General features: G+C 42.2%; 1 protein-coding gene across 1 annotated transcript in view; it reads left to right on the top strand.

The window, feature by feature from the left end:
• APBB1IP (amyloid beta precursor protein binding family B member 1 interacting protein) overlaps window positions 1-18,662 on the top strand; it is a 127,973-nt gene that overhangs the window by 80,266 nt on the left and 29,045 nt on the right. Inside the window, exons 9-10 of the mRNA XM_003269376.3 lie at window positions 13,260-13,346; window positions 16,174-16,317. Of these exons, the coding sequence (XP_003269424.1) occupies window positions 13,260-13,346; window positions 16,174-16,317 (231 nt within the window). The remainder of the gene's footprint in view (window positions 1-13,259; window positions 13,347-16,173; window positions 16,318-18,662) is intronic.

The raw sequence follows: 18,662 nt of genomic DNA, 5'->3' as shown, positions 1-18,662 counted from the left end.
AGTGCCTGGGAGAGGCAAGAAAGTCAATGCAGAGGGAGGCTTTGAGCTCCATTTTCAGAAGCAATAATAAGTAAGAATTTGGAGACATTAATGATAGGCTTGTGCAGGCATAATTACTAGGCATCCATTTCCACTGGTGACTGGAAAAGTGGCTTCACGCACCTGGGTTTCAAATGTCACCTGCTGTGTGATCTTGGTGTGCTCTTTGACAGCACTTAAATTCACTTCTCAGTTTGTAAAATGGTTGATGCTGCTGTACTTCCTACCTCACAAAATCAAATCCAGCATGAAAACCACTTGCCACATTGTGAAGTTATGCATAAAAGTAAAGTGGTTTGATCTCAACTGAAATTCAGCAGTCATCTACAGTAAAGTTCTATGTAATAGATTATCTGTAATAAATGAATATAGAGAAACCAAACTCTGCAAATTTGTGAACAGAAAGATGCTTAATTAGGAAGGAATTCCAAAAGGATAACTTGTCTACATTTGAGGAGGCAATAGCAGATCACCCCATTTTTGAATGAGAGAAAACAGAGTAACTCCTAATGAATTCTCCTGATGGTTGCTGTTATGCACTGTTCCATTTGAAAGTAACTTACTAGCTTTTTGGAACAGTCAGTGTTTTAGCTTCACTCCCAAGAGGTAGGAGCCAAGTATGAGTCTAATTACTGAGATTTGGTGAGGGTGCAAGACCATCACTGGTTCTCCAGAGCCACTGCTGAAATCTGAGTGCACAGACACTGTTAGCTCCTGCCATCAACTGTCAGTGGTGATCCTTGGGTATAAGAACAGCTATTGCTCTAATTAGAATTTTTTTCAGATTACTGAAAGGACCCAGAGGCATCTCATTGGAATGAAAGACAGGAAGTACAGTCAGGCCTCCCAGGGACTGGTGCAAGGGTTGGAGCGTTACTGGGATCATGATGGCAAGCATCTTGGCCCCAGCCCTCCTTTGGGTCTCCATCTCTCTCTGTCACTCTCTGTCCCTGTGCACAGCTGTGTCATTCTTCTTCCCTTTGGTGGACTCCCTTCCTCAGCTTACTCATCTGTTCCCAGATAGGCCCTGTAGCCAACCTCAGACGATGGCTGCCTCTATAAATGGATCTCAAACTTTGTGCTTGCATAACCCTAGAAGAAGTTTGAAAAACTGTGTGCCACCTCACACATTTGTTTGTTGACATCAAAATTTTTTCATCACAAGTTTATTTATTAATTATTATTATTATTATTTGAGATGGAGTCTTGCTCTGTCTCCCAGGCTAGAGTGCAGTGGCGTGATCACGACTCACTGCAACCTCTGCCTCCCAGGTTCAAGCAATTCTCCTGCCTCAGCCTCCCGAGTAGCTGGGATTACAGGCATGAACCACCATGCCCAGCTAATTTTTGTATTTTTAGTAGAGATGGGGTTTCACCATGTTGGCCAGGCTGGTCTTGAACTCCTGACCTCAAGTAATCTGCCCACCTTGGCCTCCCAAAGTTCTGAGATTAGAGATTACAGGCATGAGCCACTGCACCTGGCCTACAAGTTTAAATAGATACAAAAAGTGCCATGTCCAACATATTTTAAGTGTTGGCAGTTTAAAAAAACTATTCAATGGAATCTAAATACAGTTCCATGGCAATTTGATTCCCACCATCATCTTTTTAAGAAGCACATGAATAAGCTTTTATTTTTTTATAGACTTTATTTTTAGAACAGTTAGATTTACAGTCAAATTGGACAGAAATAGAAAGAGTGCCTGTATATCCCCTGCCTTCCTACACACACAGCTTCCCCCACTATCAACACCCCCCACCAGCATGGCACATTTGTCACAGTTGATGAATCTACATTGACACATTATTATCACCCAAAGTCCACAATTGACATTAATCTTCACTTTTGGTGATGTACGGTAAGCTTTTTTCAACATTTGGGACATCTTATATTGTTCCTTTTTTTTTCCCTTTGAACTGTTTCCATTTCATTTTATCCACAAAGATTTATCCTATTGTAATATATTGATATGCTTAAAAGTCTTTTATTATTCTCTGTCCCATGCTCCACTTCAACTAATTATGTTTATAAATTGATGGCTGAGCTTTCCTTTTCTATCACCATAGGACACTTAAGGGTTAAAAAATCACGGTTGACCAAAACAACATAAAAACCTTTTTTTATTATAAATGTTGATATTAATTAAACATAAAAAGCAAAAATGGGAGGCCAGGCACAGTGGCTCACGCCTGTAATCCCAGCACTTTGGGCGGCCAAGGCAGGTGGATCACTTGAGGTCAGGAGTTTAAGACCAGCCTGGCCAACATGGTGAAACCCAGTCTCTACTACTAATACAAAAAAATTAGCTGGGCATGGTGGCGCACACCTGTAAACCCAACTACTCGGGAGGCTGAGGCAGGAAAATTGCTTGAACCCGGGAGGTGGAGGTTGCAGTGAGCCAACATCGTGCCATTGCACAGAAGCCTGGGTGACAAGAGTGAAACTCCATCTCCAAAAAAAAAAAAAGAAAAACAAGAAGAAAAAAGATAGAAAAAATGGGGAGGGGACATCTCTTAATGTTAGAAATAGATGGAGCCATTTTCCCCCTGGTTAATTCCAGGATCAAAGGATGAAGTTCCATATCAATTACATTCCAGTTTTTCATTTTTACAGATGTTAAGTACTTTCTATATTGAGAAACCTTGTTCATATAAATAAGTATATAGGAAAAGAAGAATGCCATTCAATTCTTTGAACTCCTTCCAAGGTACTAGCCAAAAGCCACGGGAGGATCAATGATGGTTCTTTTCATCCATCAGCTGACCAGACAATTAGGTACCTTCTATTATGCTGAAAGCAAAGAATTAGAATCTGCATGACTTCCAAAAGGATTTATGATGAGTCTTCTTCTTTCTCTGCACTGGTGTTTCAAGCTGTCCTTTTGTTTAGGGCCTTTGAGCCTTACTCTGGGGCAGTAAGGTTCTGTGTGGGCGCAGGTGCAATTTTCCTTTCTAACATGTGAAAAGGCAATTGTGAAAGGGGCCGTCCATTCTCAGGCAGGTCCACTTTAGAAAATGGGACACTTCAAGACTGTGGATGTGACAATTTACACGGCATGCTCTTGGAGGGGCTTCATGTAATTATAGGACATGGAGGGACGGGAGACACAGTTGAAAGACCCTTGGCCAAGGCCAGCCACGGTGGCTCACATCTGTAATCTCAGCATTTTGGGAGGCCAAAGTGGGAGGATCACTTGAGGCTAGGAGTTCAAGACCAGCCTGGAAACACAGGAGATCCCATCTCTATAAAAAAAAAATTAAATATAAATAAATTTATTAAAAAAGGAAGACCCTGGCCGGGCGTGGTGGCTCACGCTTGTAATCCCAGCACTTTGGGAGGCCGAGGCGGCGGATCACGAGGTCAGGAGATCGAGACCACGGTGAAACCCCGTCTCTACTAAAAATACAAAAGATTAGCCGGGAGTGGTGGCGGGCGCCTGTAGTCACAGCTACTCGGAGAGGCTGAGGCAGGAGAATGGCGTGAACCCGGGAGGCGGAGCCTGCAGTGAGCCGAGATTGTGCCACTGCACTCCAGCCTGGGTGACAGAGGGAGACTCCATCTCAAAAAAAATAAAAATAAAAATAAAAAAGGAAGACCCTGGCCTTGAATGGTGGCTCACTGTGAGTGGCTCAGGCTCCCCCATGGTTAACTGTCCTCTGCTTCACAAAGCCATTGTGCCCATTATGAAATAATAATTTATGTCATCATTTCTCATCTTCAACAGTCAGTAGGCCCTAGGTGGATGCCAGCGCTCAGAACACAGTGCCCCCAAAATATGGAACGGTGGCATGCTGAGTACTTTAAACCGAAGGAGATTAGAAGGACCTTCTAAGAAGCCAGATGATCTCTGTGACCTTTTCCCACCCTCCTTTCTCCTTCAGCCGTTTATTTCCTGAAGCAGGTTATAGAAACTCAACTTCTTCTCGCCAAAGCAAGCCACGAAACCTAGAAAGATCACTCTCTGACCTCTTCCCTTCAGCCCTGGAAGTTCCTCCTGTGGCAAGCATCCTGCCCCATACCTGGGGGCAAGGAAAGTCACACAGAGACACAGAAACAAATCAAAATAAACAGGCGTCGCTGAGCTCCCCCAGTTTATTGCCATTAGATCATGTTTCTCCACAATTACCCACTTCTCTCATCAAATTGATGATAAAAAAAATTATGCCAAAATATTTAAAGAGGGTTATTCTGAGCCAGTATGAGTGACGGGGCCCAGATTACACAGTCTCAGGAGGTCCTGAAAAAGTATGCCCGTGGCAGTTGGCTTGCCGTTTGGTTTTATACATTTCAGGGAGACAGGAATTGCAGATAAAATCATAAATCAATATGTGGAAGGTACGCATTGGTTCCCAAAGAGGCAGGGCATCTCAAAGCAGAGGCTTACATGTCATAGGTGGATTTTAGGGATTCTTGAGTTAGCAATTGGTTGAAAGAACTGAGCTCTGTCTAAAGACTTGAAGTCAATAGAAAGGAATGCCTAAGTGAAGATAAGGAGGTCTGCTGTCTATCATGTGTTACTATACCAGAATCAGGTTGGAAAGTAAGCTACACTCTACAGGGTTAATTAAAAACCTGTTTCACGAGATTTTGTGGTTTATAGGGTATGACTCCCCTGGCCCCTTAGAAAGGGATTTGGGCAAGATTGCATATAATATATGCCTTTCTTTCTCTTTCCTTCTTTCTTTCTTTCTTTCTTTCTTTCTTTCTTTCTTTCTTTCTTTCTTCTTTCTTTTTTTTTTTTTTTTTTTTAAAAAGGAATCCTGGTAAGAGAAAAAAAGTCAGGCACAGTGGCTCACACCTGTAATCCCAGCACTTTGAGAGGTAGGAGGATCACTTGAGCCCAGGAGTTTGAGACCAGACTGGGCAACATGTGAGACCTCATCTCTATAAAAAAAATAACAATTAGCTGGGCATGGTGACGCATCCCTGTAGTCCCAGCCACTCAAGGTGCTAAGGTGGGAGGATCACTTGAGCCTGGAAGGTCGAGGCTGCAGTGGGCCGTGATCATGCCACTGCACTCCAGCCTGGGTGACAGAGTGAGACCTGTCTCAAAAAAAAAAAAAAGGTCAGAGTTCAGTCTTCAACTTAGCATAAAAATACACAGTTTGCTTCTTTGGGTCTTGATTTCTGAAGGCTCCTATGTCATGTAAAACTTTGATTAGATGAATTTGTGTTGCTTTTCTCTTGTTACTCTCTCTCTTGTTCTATGGGTGTCAGCCATGACCTCTGCAATGGGTGAGGAAAAGGTAAGACTTCTTCTCCCCTACAGAGGCTCTCTTGCGAAGAGGATGTGGTCTCTTTTGGGAAAGTGGGCCGGGGCAGTAGAACAGTATTATCCTCATAAAGGCGGCTTTAGTTTAAAAGCCTACTGTGCAAAAATCAGTGATGTTGCCTGTGTAGGGGAGAAAGAGCTGTTTTCTAATCCATTGCTAGGTTTATGGCTGAGGTCACTATTGCAAAAGATAGATTAACAACAACAAAAAAAGTACACAAATTTATTTAATGTAAGTAACATAGGAGCTTTCAGAAATGAAGATCTGAAGAAACAGGAAGAAGTGGGTATTTCTGTGGACAGTAGTGCAGAAGTGTGATTGCAGGACAAAAGTGTATGATCTAATGGAAATAAACTGGGGGGAACTTGGCAAGACCTGTTCCAATTCTTCTCTGGGTCCCTGTGTCTTCAGAGATAGGGACATTCCTTTCCTCTGGGTATAGGGTGGGCACCTGTCTCACGAGGATCCTATGACTTACTTTACAGAAAGGTCACAGGGTTCTTTTAAGACCTGCTTCTGAGGAGAAGGACAGGAAAAGGTGAGAAGGACCTTCCTGCTTCTGGTGTTTTCTCAACAGCATAGAGGTGCCATAGTTTGGGATCACATGTCCTAAACCCTGTCACCTGAAACCAAAATAGAGGTCTGAGAATTAAGGACTGAGTATGAACATGGAAAATCATTCCAGTATTAACATAAGCCATTCTTGTTGCTAGAAGCCTTAAGAATCTCTTTTTCAGAAAAGGAATTGGTAAAGTCAGTTCATGTAAGGCACAGCCTTACATGAGGTAAAGTCAGTTCATGTAAGGTTGTGCCTCAAGTAAGTTCTTCAAATAAGTTCCTTACTATGCTACTTTTTATTTCTTCTAATAACTTTCTTTTCCTAACTTAAAAATGATATATGGCTGGGCGTGGGGGCTCACGCCTGTAATCCCAGCATTTTGGGAGGCTGAGGCAGGCAGATCACGAAGTCAGGAGATCAAGACCATCCTGGCCAACATGGTGAAACCCCGTCTCTACTAAAAATACAAAAACTAGTCATGCATGGTGGCATGTGCCTGTGGTCCCAACTACTCGGGAGGCTGAGGCAGGAGAATCGCTTGAACCCGGGAGGCAGAAGTTGCAGTGAGCCGAGATCTCATCATTGCACTCCAGCATGGGCAACAGAGTGAGACTCTGTCTCAAAATAATAATAATAATAATAATAATAATAATAATAATATCAATTTATCATAAAAGGAAAAGTTAGAAAATTCAGAAAAATATAAGGAAGGAAATCTAAATCACCCATAATCTCACTCTTTAACAATAATCACTATTGATATTTTAAGCAACTTTTATTCCACAGATTATTCTGTTTCTTAACTGAAATTTGATGGTGATTATACTCTACTGGTGGCTGCATGAGTGAGGAGCAGAGACAGAAACACAACTTCTTTGCTCAGGTTTAGAAGGGTCTCAGCCAAAGCCTGGCAGCTATTGTGGGAGAAAAGTATTAATACCTTGTGGCATCATTCTTCCATTCCCTTCCAGCCTCCCTCAGCCCACCAAGGGTAGTCTCTGACCATCCAGGACCAGCTGTGTTTAGAAGGAAAGTTATATAGTAATCACCTTTATGGTCCCCAGCATGGGCTAATGTGTTAAAGGAAGGTCTACCCATGACTTTGGTGCCCTGCATCCTCTCACCAGCCAGTGTGGGCATGTGTGATTAGTCAGTGTATTGATGCATGAAAGGCAACCTTAGAGGCCAGGCATGGTGGCTCACACCTGTAATCCCAACACTTTGGGAGGCACAGCAGGAGGATCACTTGAAACCTGGAATTCAAGACTAGCCTGGACAACATAGTGAGATTCCAGTTTCTGCAAAAATCAATTAGCTGGGTGTGATGGCATGCACTTGTGGTCCCAGCTACTCAAGAGGCTGAGGTGGGAGGATCATTTGAGCCCAGGAGTTCAAGGCTGCAGTGAGCTATGATCCACTGCACTCCAGCCTGGGCAACAGAGCAATACCTTGTCTCAAAACAAACAAACAAACAAAACTATCTCAGAATCCCACTGGTTTGCAGAAACAGACATTTCCTCTCTCCCGGGTCTGCAGGTCACCTGTCCTTAGCTCCAGAGTACGACTTAGACTTAGATTTGGGTAGTTCCATGTCTTTTTTTTTTTTTTTTTTTTTTTGAGATGGAGTTTTGCTCCTGTGGCCCAGGCTGGAGTGCAATGGCACGATCTCAGCTCACTGCAACCTCTGCCTCCCGGGTTCAAGTGATTCTCCTGCCTCAGCCTCCCAAGTAGCTGAGATTACAGGTATGTGCCACCAGGCCCGGCTAATTTTGTATTTTTAGTAGAGACGGGGTTTCACCATCTTGGTCAGGCTGGTCTCGAACGCCTGACCTCAGGTGATCCACCAGTCTTGGCCTCTCAGAATGCTGGGATTACAGGCATGAGCCACTGCTCCTGGCTCCACGTCTCTCTTATTGTCCCTGGATAGCACAGAACTGTGACATATTCTTCCCACGGTCAATGGCAAGAGTACAGGCAAATGACAGAAACACACTCTGTACCTCAAGCTCTGCTTAGAATCCACACATCGTCCCATCTGCCACATTCTATTGGTCAAAGCAAGTCACATGGCCAAACCCAACATGAATGAAGCAAGGAAATAAACTTCACCCATTCTGGGGGAAGTTAACTGCCCAGTCACCTGACAGCGAGCAGAGAATTGAGAGCGATGGTCTGATCTTCACTCAGTGAACTGCATTAACCCCGTAGCTCTAGCCTGACTGGCTGCTCACTAGTGCTCCAAAGACACGTCTGCCTTTGTGCATGCTTGTTCTCCTCCCTGGAAATCTATTCTCATTCTTTTTTCCCCTAGCTGAACATTGAACAGCTTTCAAGGCCTCGTTCAAACTTTGACCCACTCTGTAAAGTTTTTCTTGACCATCTCAGTCCATAGTAATTTCTTCCTTCCTGAAAATCTCTAGACTGTGGCTCATTTTGAATTTTTGTAGCCTCTTATGTCTTCCCCATTGATAGATATAGTCATCTGTCCATCTCGCTATGTTCTATCTATATTTTTCTTCTCCATGTGATAGCAACCTTCTTAAGAACAGGGATTTGAGGCCGGGCATGGTGGCTCATGCCTGTAATCCCAGCACTTTGGGAGGCCAAGGCAGGTGAATCACTTGAACTCAGGAGTTTGAAACCAGCCTGGGCAACATAGCAAGACCCCATCTCCACAAAATATTTAAAAATTAGCTGACCGTGGTGGCATGTGCCTGTAGCCCCAGCTACTTGCAGGGCTGAGGTGGGAGAATTGCTTGAACCTGGGAGGCAGAGGTTGCAGTGAGCCATGATCACACCACTGCACTCCAGCCTGGGTGACAGAGTGAGATCATGTCCCTCCCCAAAGAAAGAACAGGGATGTTTTACATGTATAAAGGGTACTCACAAATATTTCTTCACAAACTGACAACTGTTTGCTTGATTTACTCTTTATTCCAAGAAGGTGTTTAAAAAGTATTTGCTGTTTCTTTCCTATCCAGCTGTCCCCAAATGTTGCGCTCCCAGAAGCTGTGAGAAAAGAGAGCAAGCTATGACCAAGAGTCTCATTTCCCATTTTAAACTTCCTTTATTATTCGACTCAGGTTTACCCAGTTTCCATTTGCAGGATATACTGACTAAACATTGAGTTCTGCTCACTACTTCTACAGAACAGCCCGCATTGAGTGGGCGCCCACACTGCAGGTGGAAGTTCTGATCTGAAAGCAATCAGTCTTATTATTCTAAGAATTATTCCTATTCTAAGGACTGCCCTCCTCCGGCACAGATTTACTTTGTGTTTTTTTGCTATTTCATTAAAATAAAAAACAAAAACAGTGTAGCATGGTCACTTAGAAGGATATTCTGAAGCTGAAAAAGTCAGAAGTATGTCAGAGAAAATTCTCAGAGAAAGGTACAGCTATACATCCTGCCTCTTTAGGGCACCCTGGGGAAATGTGGCCCTTCACAGTTTAGACAGGTTCTTTCCTGCAGAGAGTGACAGATGCTCTGTCTTTCCCAGATGAGGATGATGACAAACACTTGCTCTGGAGTCTTTTTTTTTCTTTTAATTTTTTTTTTTTTTTTTTTTTTTTTTTTTTTCTGAGATGGAGTCTTGCTTTATCACCCAAGCTGGAGTGCAGTGGGACGATTTCAGCTCACTGCAACCTCCACCTCCCAGTCTCAAGTGATTCTCCTGCCTCAGCCTCCCTAGTAGCTGGGATTACAGGCGCCCACCACCAAACCCAACTAATTTTTGTATTTTTAGTAGAGACAGGGTTTTGCCATGTTAGCCAGGCTGGTCTTGAACTCCTGACCTCAGGTGATCCACCCATCATGGCCACCCAAAGTACTGGGATTACAGGCATGAGCCACCGCGCCCAGGCTTGGAGTCTTCATTATGCTCTCTGTTCATGCTTCCAATTCATCATACGTGATTCAAATATCTGGCCCTCCTAAGCCAAGGTTTGCTTTCTAGCAGCACCCTGAAATCACTCTTGTATGAATGGGCGAACTCATGTTGGGTCACATCTTTTGTTATTGTGGAAAAATATATGTAACATAGGACTTATCATCTTAACCATTTTTAAGTATACCCTTCTGTGGTATTATGTACATTCACATTGTTGTGCTAGATTCTCCCCTATGGTACTTAAATCTTTTTTTTCTTTTTCTTTTTTCTTTTCCTTTTTTTCTGAGACGAGGCCCTACTGTGTGGCCCAGGCTGAACTCAAACACCTGGGCTCAAGTGATCTTCCTGCCTCAGCCTCTGGAGTAGCTGGGACTACAGGTGCATGCCATTATGCCTGGCTCTGTACTTAGAGTATTTTAATGCTGAGAAAAATTATTTAATAACTTGGCCAGGCGTGGTGGCACACGCATGTAATTCCAGCACTTTGGGAGGCTGAGGCAGGCAGATCACAAGGTCAGGAGATCGAGACCATCCTGGCCAACGTGGTGAAACCCCGTCTCTACTAAAAATACAAAAATTAGCTGGGCGTGGTGGTGCATGCCTATAATCCTAGCTACTCGGGAGGCTGAGGCAGGAGAATTGCTTGAACCCAGGATTTGGAGGTTGCAGTGAGCTGAGATCGCACCACTGCACTCAACCCTGGCGACAGAGCAAGACTCTGTCTCAAAAAATAAAAATAAAAATTATTTAATAACTCAACATTCTGCCACTAATCGGCCTTGGGAAAATCACTTAATCCTCTGTGTCCTCATCTATAAAGTAGCAATAGCAATGGTACCTGTGTTATGGGGTTCTTGTGAGGATGAAATGAAATCGTATCTGTAAAGTCTTAGCATAGGTTTCTGGCAGGTAGAATATGTTACCTAATATGGCTATTTGTGGTCTTCAAGCAAAACATTTAAAATTTAAATAGTTTTCTGAATTCTATATTATAATCGCACTAATTCACAATATAACATCCTTTCAAATAACAAATAAAAGTTTAAAAGTCTTGGTAAAACATATTAAAATAAACTTTTCAATAAGAATTACCAAAAGAATTGTACTTGGCTAGGCATGGTGGTTTATGCCTGTAATCCCAGCACTTTGGGAGGCTGAGGGAGGCAGTTTGAGACCAGCCTGGCCAACATAGCAAAACCCCATCTCTACTAAAAATACAAAAAGTTAGCTGGGCATGGTGATGCACACCTGTAATCCCAGCTACTCGGGAGGATGAGGAAGGAGAATCCCTTGAACCCAGGAGGCAGAGGTTTCAGTGAGCCAAGATTGCACCACAGCACTCCAGTCTGGGTGACAGACAGAGCAAGATGCTGTCTCAAAAAACAAAAAAAAAAATTGTACTTGACTTATTTCCACTATTTAAGTTAGCAGCCAGGCGCGGTGGCTCACGCCTGTAATCCCAGCACTTTGGGAGTCCGAGGCAGGCAGATCACGAGGTCAGGAGATCGAGACCATCCTGGCTAACATGGTGAAACCCCGTCTCTACTAAAAATACAAAAAATTAGCCGGGCACGATGGCGGGTGTCTGTAGTCCCAGCTACTCAGGAGGCTGAGGCAGGAGAGTGGCATGAACCTGGGAGTCGGAGCTTGCAGTGAGCCGAGATGGCGCCACTGGACTCCAGCCTGGGTGACAGAGCAAGACCCCGTCTCAAAAAAAAAAAAAAAAGTTAGCAAATCACCTTTTTTATGCATTGTATTTCAAGGAGATACTTTAAACTTCTACATTTTATTTGTCTGCAGCTTTTTTCCTTTCTGTCCAGTACACTTGATTCTCAAACTTCAGCATGACCAGGCATGGTGCACATGCCTATAGTCCCAGCTATTTAGGAGGCTGAGCAGGGGAGATTGCTTGAGCCCAGGAGTTCAAGGCTGCAGTGAGCTCTGATCAGGTGACTGCACTCCAGCTTGGGTAACAGAACAAGACCTTGTCTCTAAAAAAAAAAAATGCAAACGAAAAGAAAAACCCAAACTTCAGTGTGCATAAAAATCATCTGGAAAGCATCTTGGAATGCAGATTTCCAGGCCTCATCCCAGAGATTCCAGTGTAGCCCAGGAACATGCATTGTATCAAGTTTCAAGGTGGTCTGGGGATTATACTTGGAGAAACACTCCTATGGTGTAAATAAACACTTGTGCCTAGATTTGGGAGGATCCTTAATTTAGTCACAGTGCTTCTGAGATACATTTTCTGCCTTTAATACATTTGTTATGTATTATTTTGTAAAGCTCCATGTTTTTACATAAAATCCTCAGCACTCTGACAGTGGTCACTCATTATATTCACGGTGCATATGGATACCTCAGCTGCACTTATTGTGTAAAAATTAGTCTTTGAGTGCTTGTGATTTTTTGGAAACTCACACACTTTATTTTTAGCCATCCCGTTGATATTCAGTATTAACAAAGTATGATCCAGAAATTAATACAAACCATGCTCAGAGACCATGAATCCACTTGTGAGTTCTTTTATTTCTTTATCTTTATTTTATTTTATTTTTTTGAGACAAGGTCTCACTCTGTTGCCCAGGCTGGAGTGCAGTGGAGTGATCATAGCTTACTGCAGTCTCGAACTCCTGGGCTCAAGCAGTCCTCTAGCCTCAGCCTCTCAAGTAGATGAGACTACAAGCATGCATGCCGCCATGCACAGCTAATTTTTTTATTAATATTTTTAGTAGAGACAGGGTCCTACTATGTTGCTCAGGCTGGTCTCAGACTCCAGGGTTCAAGCAATCCTCCTGCCTCAGCCTCCCAAAGTGGTGGGATTACAGGCATGAGCCACACCCAGCCTGTGAGTGCTTTTAGATCATAGTCCTCCCTGTCTTTGTTTAGACTGGTTTTCTTTCCAGAAATGCCCTTTCTGCTTATTTCTGTCCTTAGAAGTTGCTAAATAGTAAACCTTGTGTTGTGATTGACCCAGGCAGTTCTTTTAAAAAATAAAAGAGGTCGCTAACATTTACAAACATCTACATTTCTGGATTCTCTTGATAAGCCAGAATCCCATCAGCCTACAAGGCCTTGAGCTCCCATGTGGCATCTGCCTGCCAGGGCAGTTCCCCTCTTGAGCATAGGACATGAGTTTGACCTTCACTCCAGCCTCCAGCTCTTGCCAGTGCCTTGGGGACTTCCAGTTTCCAGCATTTAACATGCATGGTCCACGCATGGACTTCAACAATTAAATGATGTATTTTTCTCTACTGTTTTCTATCTTCTGTTTTCTCATTGATTGTGTACACTATGGGAGGGTGAAGAGGTTTCACTCCTGCCTTGGCAATGTGGTATCAGCATTTGGGAAGGCCCTGATGATTGATTGATATTGTATGCTCTGGTTCCCCGTTTATTTCACACACTTAACATCTTTCCAGCAAGACTGTGAGTTCCTTGCAGAGTCTAGCATGGTAATGAACACTTACTGATCTGATCTTTTAACATTTTATTTAGAATTTCTACTTGGATAACAGAGGAAAAAAAGAAAGCAAGGAAACTAATGAGAAAATGAATGCTAAGAACAAGGAATCCTTACTTGAGGTAAGGTTAATTTTGCAGAGTGGAAGAAAAGAGAAGCATGTTTGCTCTATTTTTTTTTTTTTTTTTTTTGAGACGGAGTCTCGCTCTGTCGCCCAGGCTGGAGTGTAGTGGCGCAATCTCGGCTCACTGCAAGCTCTGCCTCCCGGGTTCACACCATTCTCCTGCCTCAGCCTCCTGAGTAGCTGGGACTACAGGTGCCCGCCACTGCACCCGGCTAATTTTTTGTATTTTTAGTAGAGACGGGGTTTCACCGTGGTCGTGATCTCCTGACCTCGTGATCCGCCCGCCTCGGCCTCCCAAAGTGCTGGGATTACAGGCTTGAGCCACCGCGCCCGGCCGTTTGCTCTATTTTTAAGTCATTTGCTTCCGAGAACAATGGAAAAATCTAAAGACATACACTGAAATTTTAAGTTGGGGTGTTAAAATCAAATTATTACTAAATTATAACTATTTAGATAATTCATCTGTTTTTCTTTTTTGAGACATTTGTTACAACATGTGGCTTTAGATATACTAAGTTGGATTAGTAATTCTTGACTTTTAAAAAGACTTGACGAATCCTCATAAAACTCATCTTCTAGCATTCCATGTTTCATTACTTAAGTGCTCCATGGAAGTCAGACATAAAGATTTCCAAATCTTCTTTAAAAGGGACCTCTAAGATGCTCTCTCAATATTTTAGATGTGGTAGGAAGCGTGAGATTTGGAGTCAGGGACCGTTACAGGAGGCGGCTCTGCCCAACACTGTTCCTGTGCTAATGGGACAGTCCCCGCCCCCCTGAGAACGTGCTTCCGAATTGTATTGAATCATCACAGAGATTCAGGGAGATGGGGAAAGCACTGTGTTGATTACCACACAGATGTCTGTGATGACCACTACTGGGGCGTGTTCCAGAAGTTCATTTGGCAATTGATTTTTTGGAAACCTCTAATGAGTTTTCACACAGTATCTATGCTAAAAATCAAGGCTCTGAGCCTTGCGTGGGGGCACACACCTGTAATCCCAGCTACTCAGGAAGCTGAGGTGGGAGGATCACTTGAGTCCAGGAGCTCAAGGCCAGCCTGGGCAACAAAGCAAGATCCAGTCTCAAAAAAAAAAAAAAAAAAAAAAATAGAGGCTCTGTTCGCAGTGCATAACGCAGTTGAAATGAGTGCCAGATCTCAAGTCACAATTGGTCATGCTAGAACTGCCCAGGTTGTATTTCCCTGAGACAATCCATGGACCTTTTCCTGAGTTAGTAAATTTTGGACCTCCCTTGAAAAATCTGAAGACCTGGTGATGCCCTCGGCCCAGTTCCCACCTGGAGCCAATTGGCTCATGCTGAAGAGCGCCCTCTCGCGTTCACTAAGGTTCCGCCCAGGCCTTGCGCATGTCTATTCCCTGCCTGCTTTCACAGCCCAGTGCCAAATAAAGTAGCTACCGGAACCAGCTGCCACTCCCAAGATGCTGAGCTCAGGTGTTGCAGGTTCTGGTTCCTGGGAGAATGAGCACAGTGGGCATTTCCCAGGGAGGCCCAACAGGATAGTCCTTGTTCCAGGACTTCAGCAATGTTTTACAGCTGGATGTAAAAGAAAATACAAAGCATGCTATGCTATGCTATGAACAATCATTATCCTGCTGTCTAATTGGAGTCAAAACTCTGAATTTAAGAGATTATTAACAGGATGACTAATACTAGCCAAATTTGGGGAGAAACTGGGGAGTGTAAACAGAAATGTTTTCTAGCTCTACTACATAAAAATGTACTTGGAGGATGCAAAATCCAGTTATTTTGCATTTATGGAACTAAATGAGAGGATGTTGAGAGTTATAAAAAGAAAGCAAAAAATAAGTTTGACTATTTGAATTGCAAAATAGAATAATATATAATTTTATTCTATTGATTTTTAAAACAAAATTTATTAAGAATTCTATATTTCTATGCAAGTTTTGAGATTTAAAAATCTACATCTAGAAGATGTACTTTGTTATTCTTTTCTGATACTGATGTATTAATAACTGCCTTCTTCCTTCTTTGAAAAGAAAATTATCCCAAGAATAAAATATTAACTTATTTATTTTTATTCATTTTATTTTTAATTTTTGTGGGTGCATAGTATGTATGTATTTATGGGGTACCTGATATATTTTGATATAGGCATGCAATGTGACATAATCACATCAGGGAGAATTGGGTATCCATCCTCTCAAGCATTTATCCTTTGTATTACAAAGAATCCAATTACACTTTTAGTTATTTTAAATGTACAATTAAGTTATTATTGATTATAGTCACCCTGCTTTGTTTTCAAATAGTAGGTCTTATTCATTCTTTCTATTTTTTGTACCCATTAACTATCCTCTCCAATTTTATGTGTAGAATTAGAGATAATAATTGTTCTATTTACCAGCAAAGAAATAGTAACTTTTTTACTTATCAGGAAAGTAATAATTATTCTGTCTTCCATTTTATAATAACATTAATTGCTTTTATTAAATGCTTGCTTTTACAATATGCCAAGACTACTCACAACCTACCTTATGAAGTTGGGCTATTATTATTCCATTTTGACAAGTAAGTGGACTGAGGTTGAATGGCCCACAGTCACAGAGCTAAGTGGTGAAGAGGCCTTGAGGCCTAACTCAGGAGCCAGGATTCTTGATCAATGTGTTATTCTTCCTCTCTTCTGGCAAACAGCATGTAACATAAACATATGCATTCGATCAGAGTTGTACACAAAATTGACTTTTAGTTTAAAAGCTAATTTGCAAGTTTGTTTAAATGCGAATAAAAATGCGTGCTTTGTCTTTCGTGTGTGTCTTATGTCGTCGGAATCTCAATTTCAGGAAAGTTTCTGTGGAACATCTATCATTGTACCAGAACTGGAAGGAACTCTTTATTTGAAAGAAGATGGAAAGAAATCCTGGAAAAGGCGCTATTTTCTTTTACGGGCTTCTGGAATTTATTATGTACCCAAAGGAAAGACTAAGGTCAGAAAAAACAAAAAAAAAGCACTTAGCAATAAAGCATTTCATGAGAATGAAACTAAAGAAATCCTTAAGTGGCAAGTTAAATACATTCTCTGTTGCTGCAGATTCCATAATCCTGCAACATGTATACAAATAGGACAGTATTACTGAAATCTTTTTGAGATTTTCCGTAGCTCTCTTGAAGGTAAAAGTATTTTATCTATTTTAAAGTCAGGTTTCAAAAACGATGGCAAAAGCACTTTTCTAGAGATTATTTTGTTACTTTACCTGTCTATTTCCAAGGACTTTTTACCCCTGTTGTTCTACAGTCATTATAGTTAAATTTCTTTTATCTGGAATCATAGAGGTATTGGAAGCCTTGATAAGATTTTCTTTTTTTTTTTTTTTCTTTTGAGATAGAGTCTCACTCTAATCCACAGGCTGGGGTATAGTGGCATGATCTTGACTAACTGCAACCTCCACCTCCCAGGCTCAAGCCATCCTCCCACCTCAGCCCCCCCAAGTAGCTGGGACTATAGGCGCATGCCACCATGCCCAGCTAATGTTTCATATTTTTTGTAGAGGTGGGGCTTCACCATATTGCTTAGGCTGGTCTTGAACTCCTGAGCTCAAACAATCCGCCCGCCTTACTCAGACTTTCAAAGTGCTGGTATTACAGGCATGAGTCACCGCACCCAGCTCTTGACGAGATTTTCCTTGAGATTTTAGCCCTTAGACTCTGAATATTTTAAAATCGTTCTCTGAGGTGTACTCTGAATTTCCCTGCCTAATTTAACAGGGTATTTTAGACACCATTTAACTTTTACTTGGTGATTTAGGATTATTGCCTCAAATTTATGAGTATGTAATAAATTATTCCTTGAAATGTAATTTTAACTCTTATTCTGACCATCAGCTCTCTCTAAGACCTTTCTTAGAGTATTAGGACATTTCCATCTTTTGTTCACCATTAATACATGTCTAATCTGTATCTTGGGTATGCAGAAGCATTTTGCCTTCCCTTCCAAATGCAGGGCACCACCAATGGTATATTCATGCATTGCAATGCAGGAATTGACCTCTGATAAAGCTTAACCCACACTTCCAAGCCAATGAAGTTATGGTGAACATCCAGGTCTGCTACCTCCAGTAAGAAGACTCCTGTCTCTGTCGGAAGGCAGGAGGGGCATTATGGCTAACTCTTGGTCCAGGACAGCTAATGTTCTCCTTAGCCTCTTCCACTCTTTTCCTGCCCTTAGATCTGATGCTTTCCCATCTCTGCCATCTCATTCCAGTCCCACACTGGGCACCTCACAACTGACCCACAAATAATTTGTTTTCAAAATGTTTATGTCTTAGGCATTTGAATATAAACGGTGCATATAAATAAACATACAACAAACAATATACTCTGTGATGAGAATTAAGTGTTTACATTTGGCCAGGTGTGGTGGTTCATGCCTGTAGTCCCAGCACTTTGGGAGGCTGAGGCAAGGTGAATCACTTGAGACCAGGAGTTCTAGACCAGCCTGGCCAACATGGTGAAACCATATCTCTACTAAAAATACAAAAATTAGCTGGGTGTGGCGGTACACATTTGTAATCCCAGCTACTGGGGAGGGTGAGGCACGAGAATCACTTGAACTTGGGAGGTGGAGGCTGCAGTAGCCTGAGATCACGCCACTGCACTCCAGCCTGGGTGAAAGAGCAAGACTATGTCTCAAAAAAAAAAACAAAAGTGTTTACAGCAGAGTTGGACAAGAATACCTTCTCTCACTGTTACCATTAACACTGGGTTGAGGAACTAACTAGTATATTAAAGAAAAGAATAATAAGTATAACCAATATAAAAGAAGAGGCAAAGACTGATTTTTCACAGTGTTGTTTATCCAGCAATATGAGACCCTCAACTGAAAAACTGTTAGAACCAAATAAATGTATTAACTAAGAAAGTTTTTCTTTACACAGACAATATATATAATGCAAACCATAATGCAAAAGAATCCATGCAGACTAGAAACAAAAAATGCAAAATACCTAACAATAAACTTAACAAGAAATGTTCCAGATCCATATGGCATAAAATATAAAATGTATTAAGAGAAATGAAGTAGAACTGAATCAATAGAAAGGTATCATGTTGCAGGCCAGGCGTGGTGGCTCACGCCTGTAATCCCAGCACTTTGGGAGGCCGAGGCGGGCGAATCACGAGGTCAGGAGTTTGAGACCAGCCTGGCCAATACGATGAAACCCCGTCTCTACTAAAAATGCAAAAATTAGCCAGGCGTGGTGGTGGGCGCCTGTAATCCCAGCTACTCAGGAGGCTGAGGCAGAACAATTGCTTGAACCCGGCAGGCAGAGGTTGC

Source organism: Nomascus leucogenys, chromosome 18 (genome assembly GCF_006542625.1).
Source record: "Nomascus leucogenys isolate Asia chromosome 18, Asia_NLE_v1, whole genome shotgun sequence".
Classification (NCBI taxonomy): Eukaryota; Metazoa; Chordata; class Mammalia; order Primates; family Hylobatidae; genus Nomascus; species Nomascus leucogenys.
This window is presented reverse-complemented; position numbering and strand designations above follow the sequence as displayed.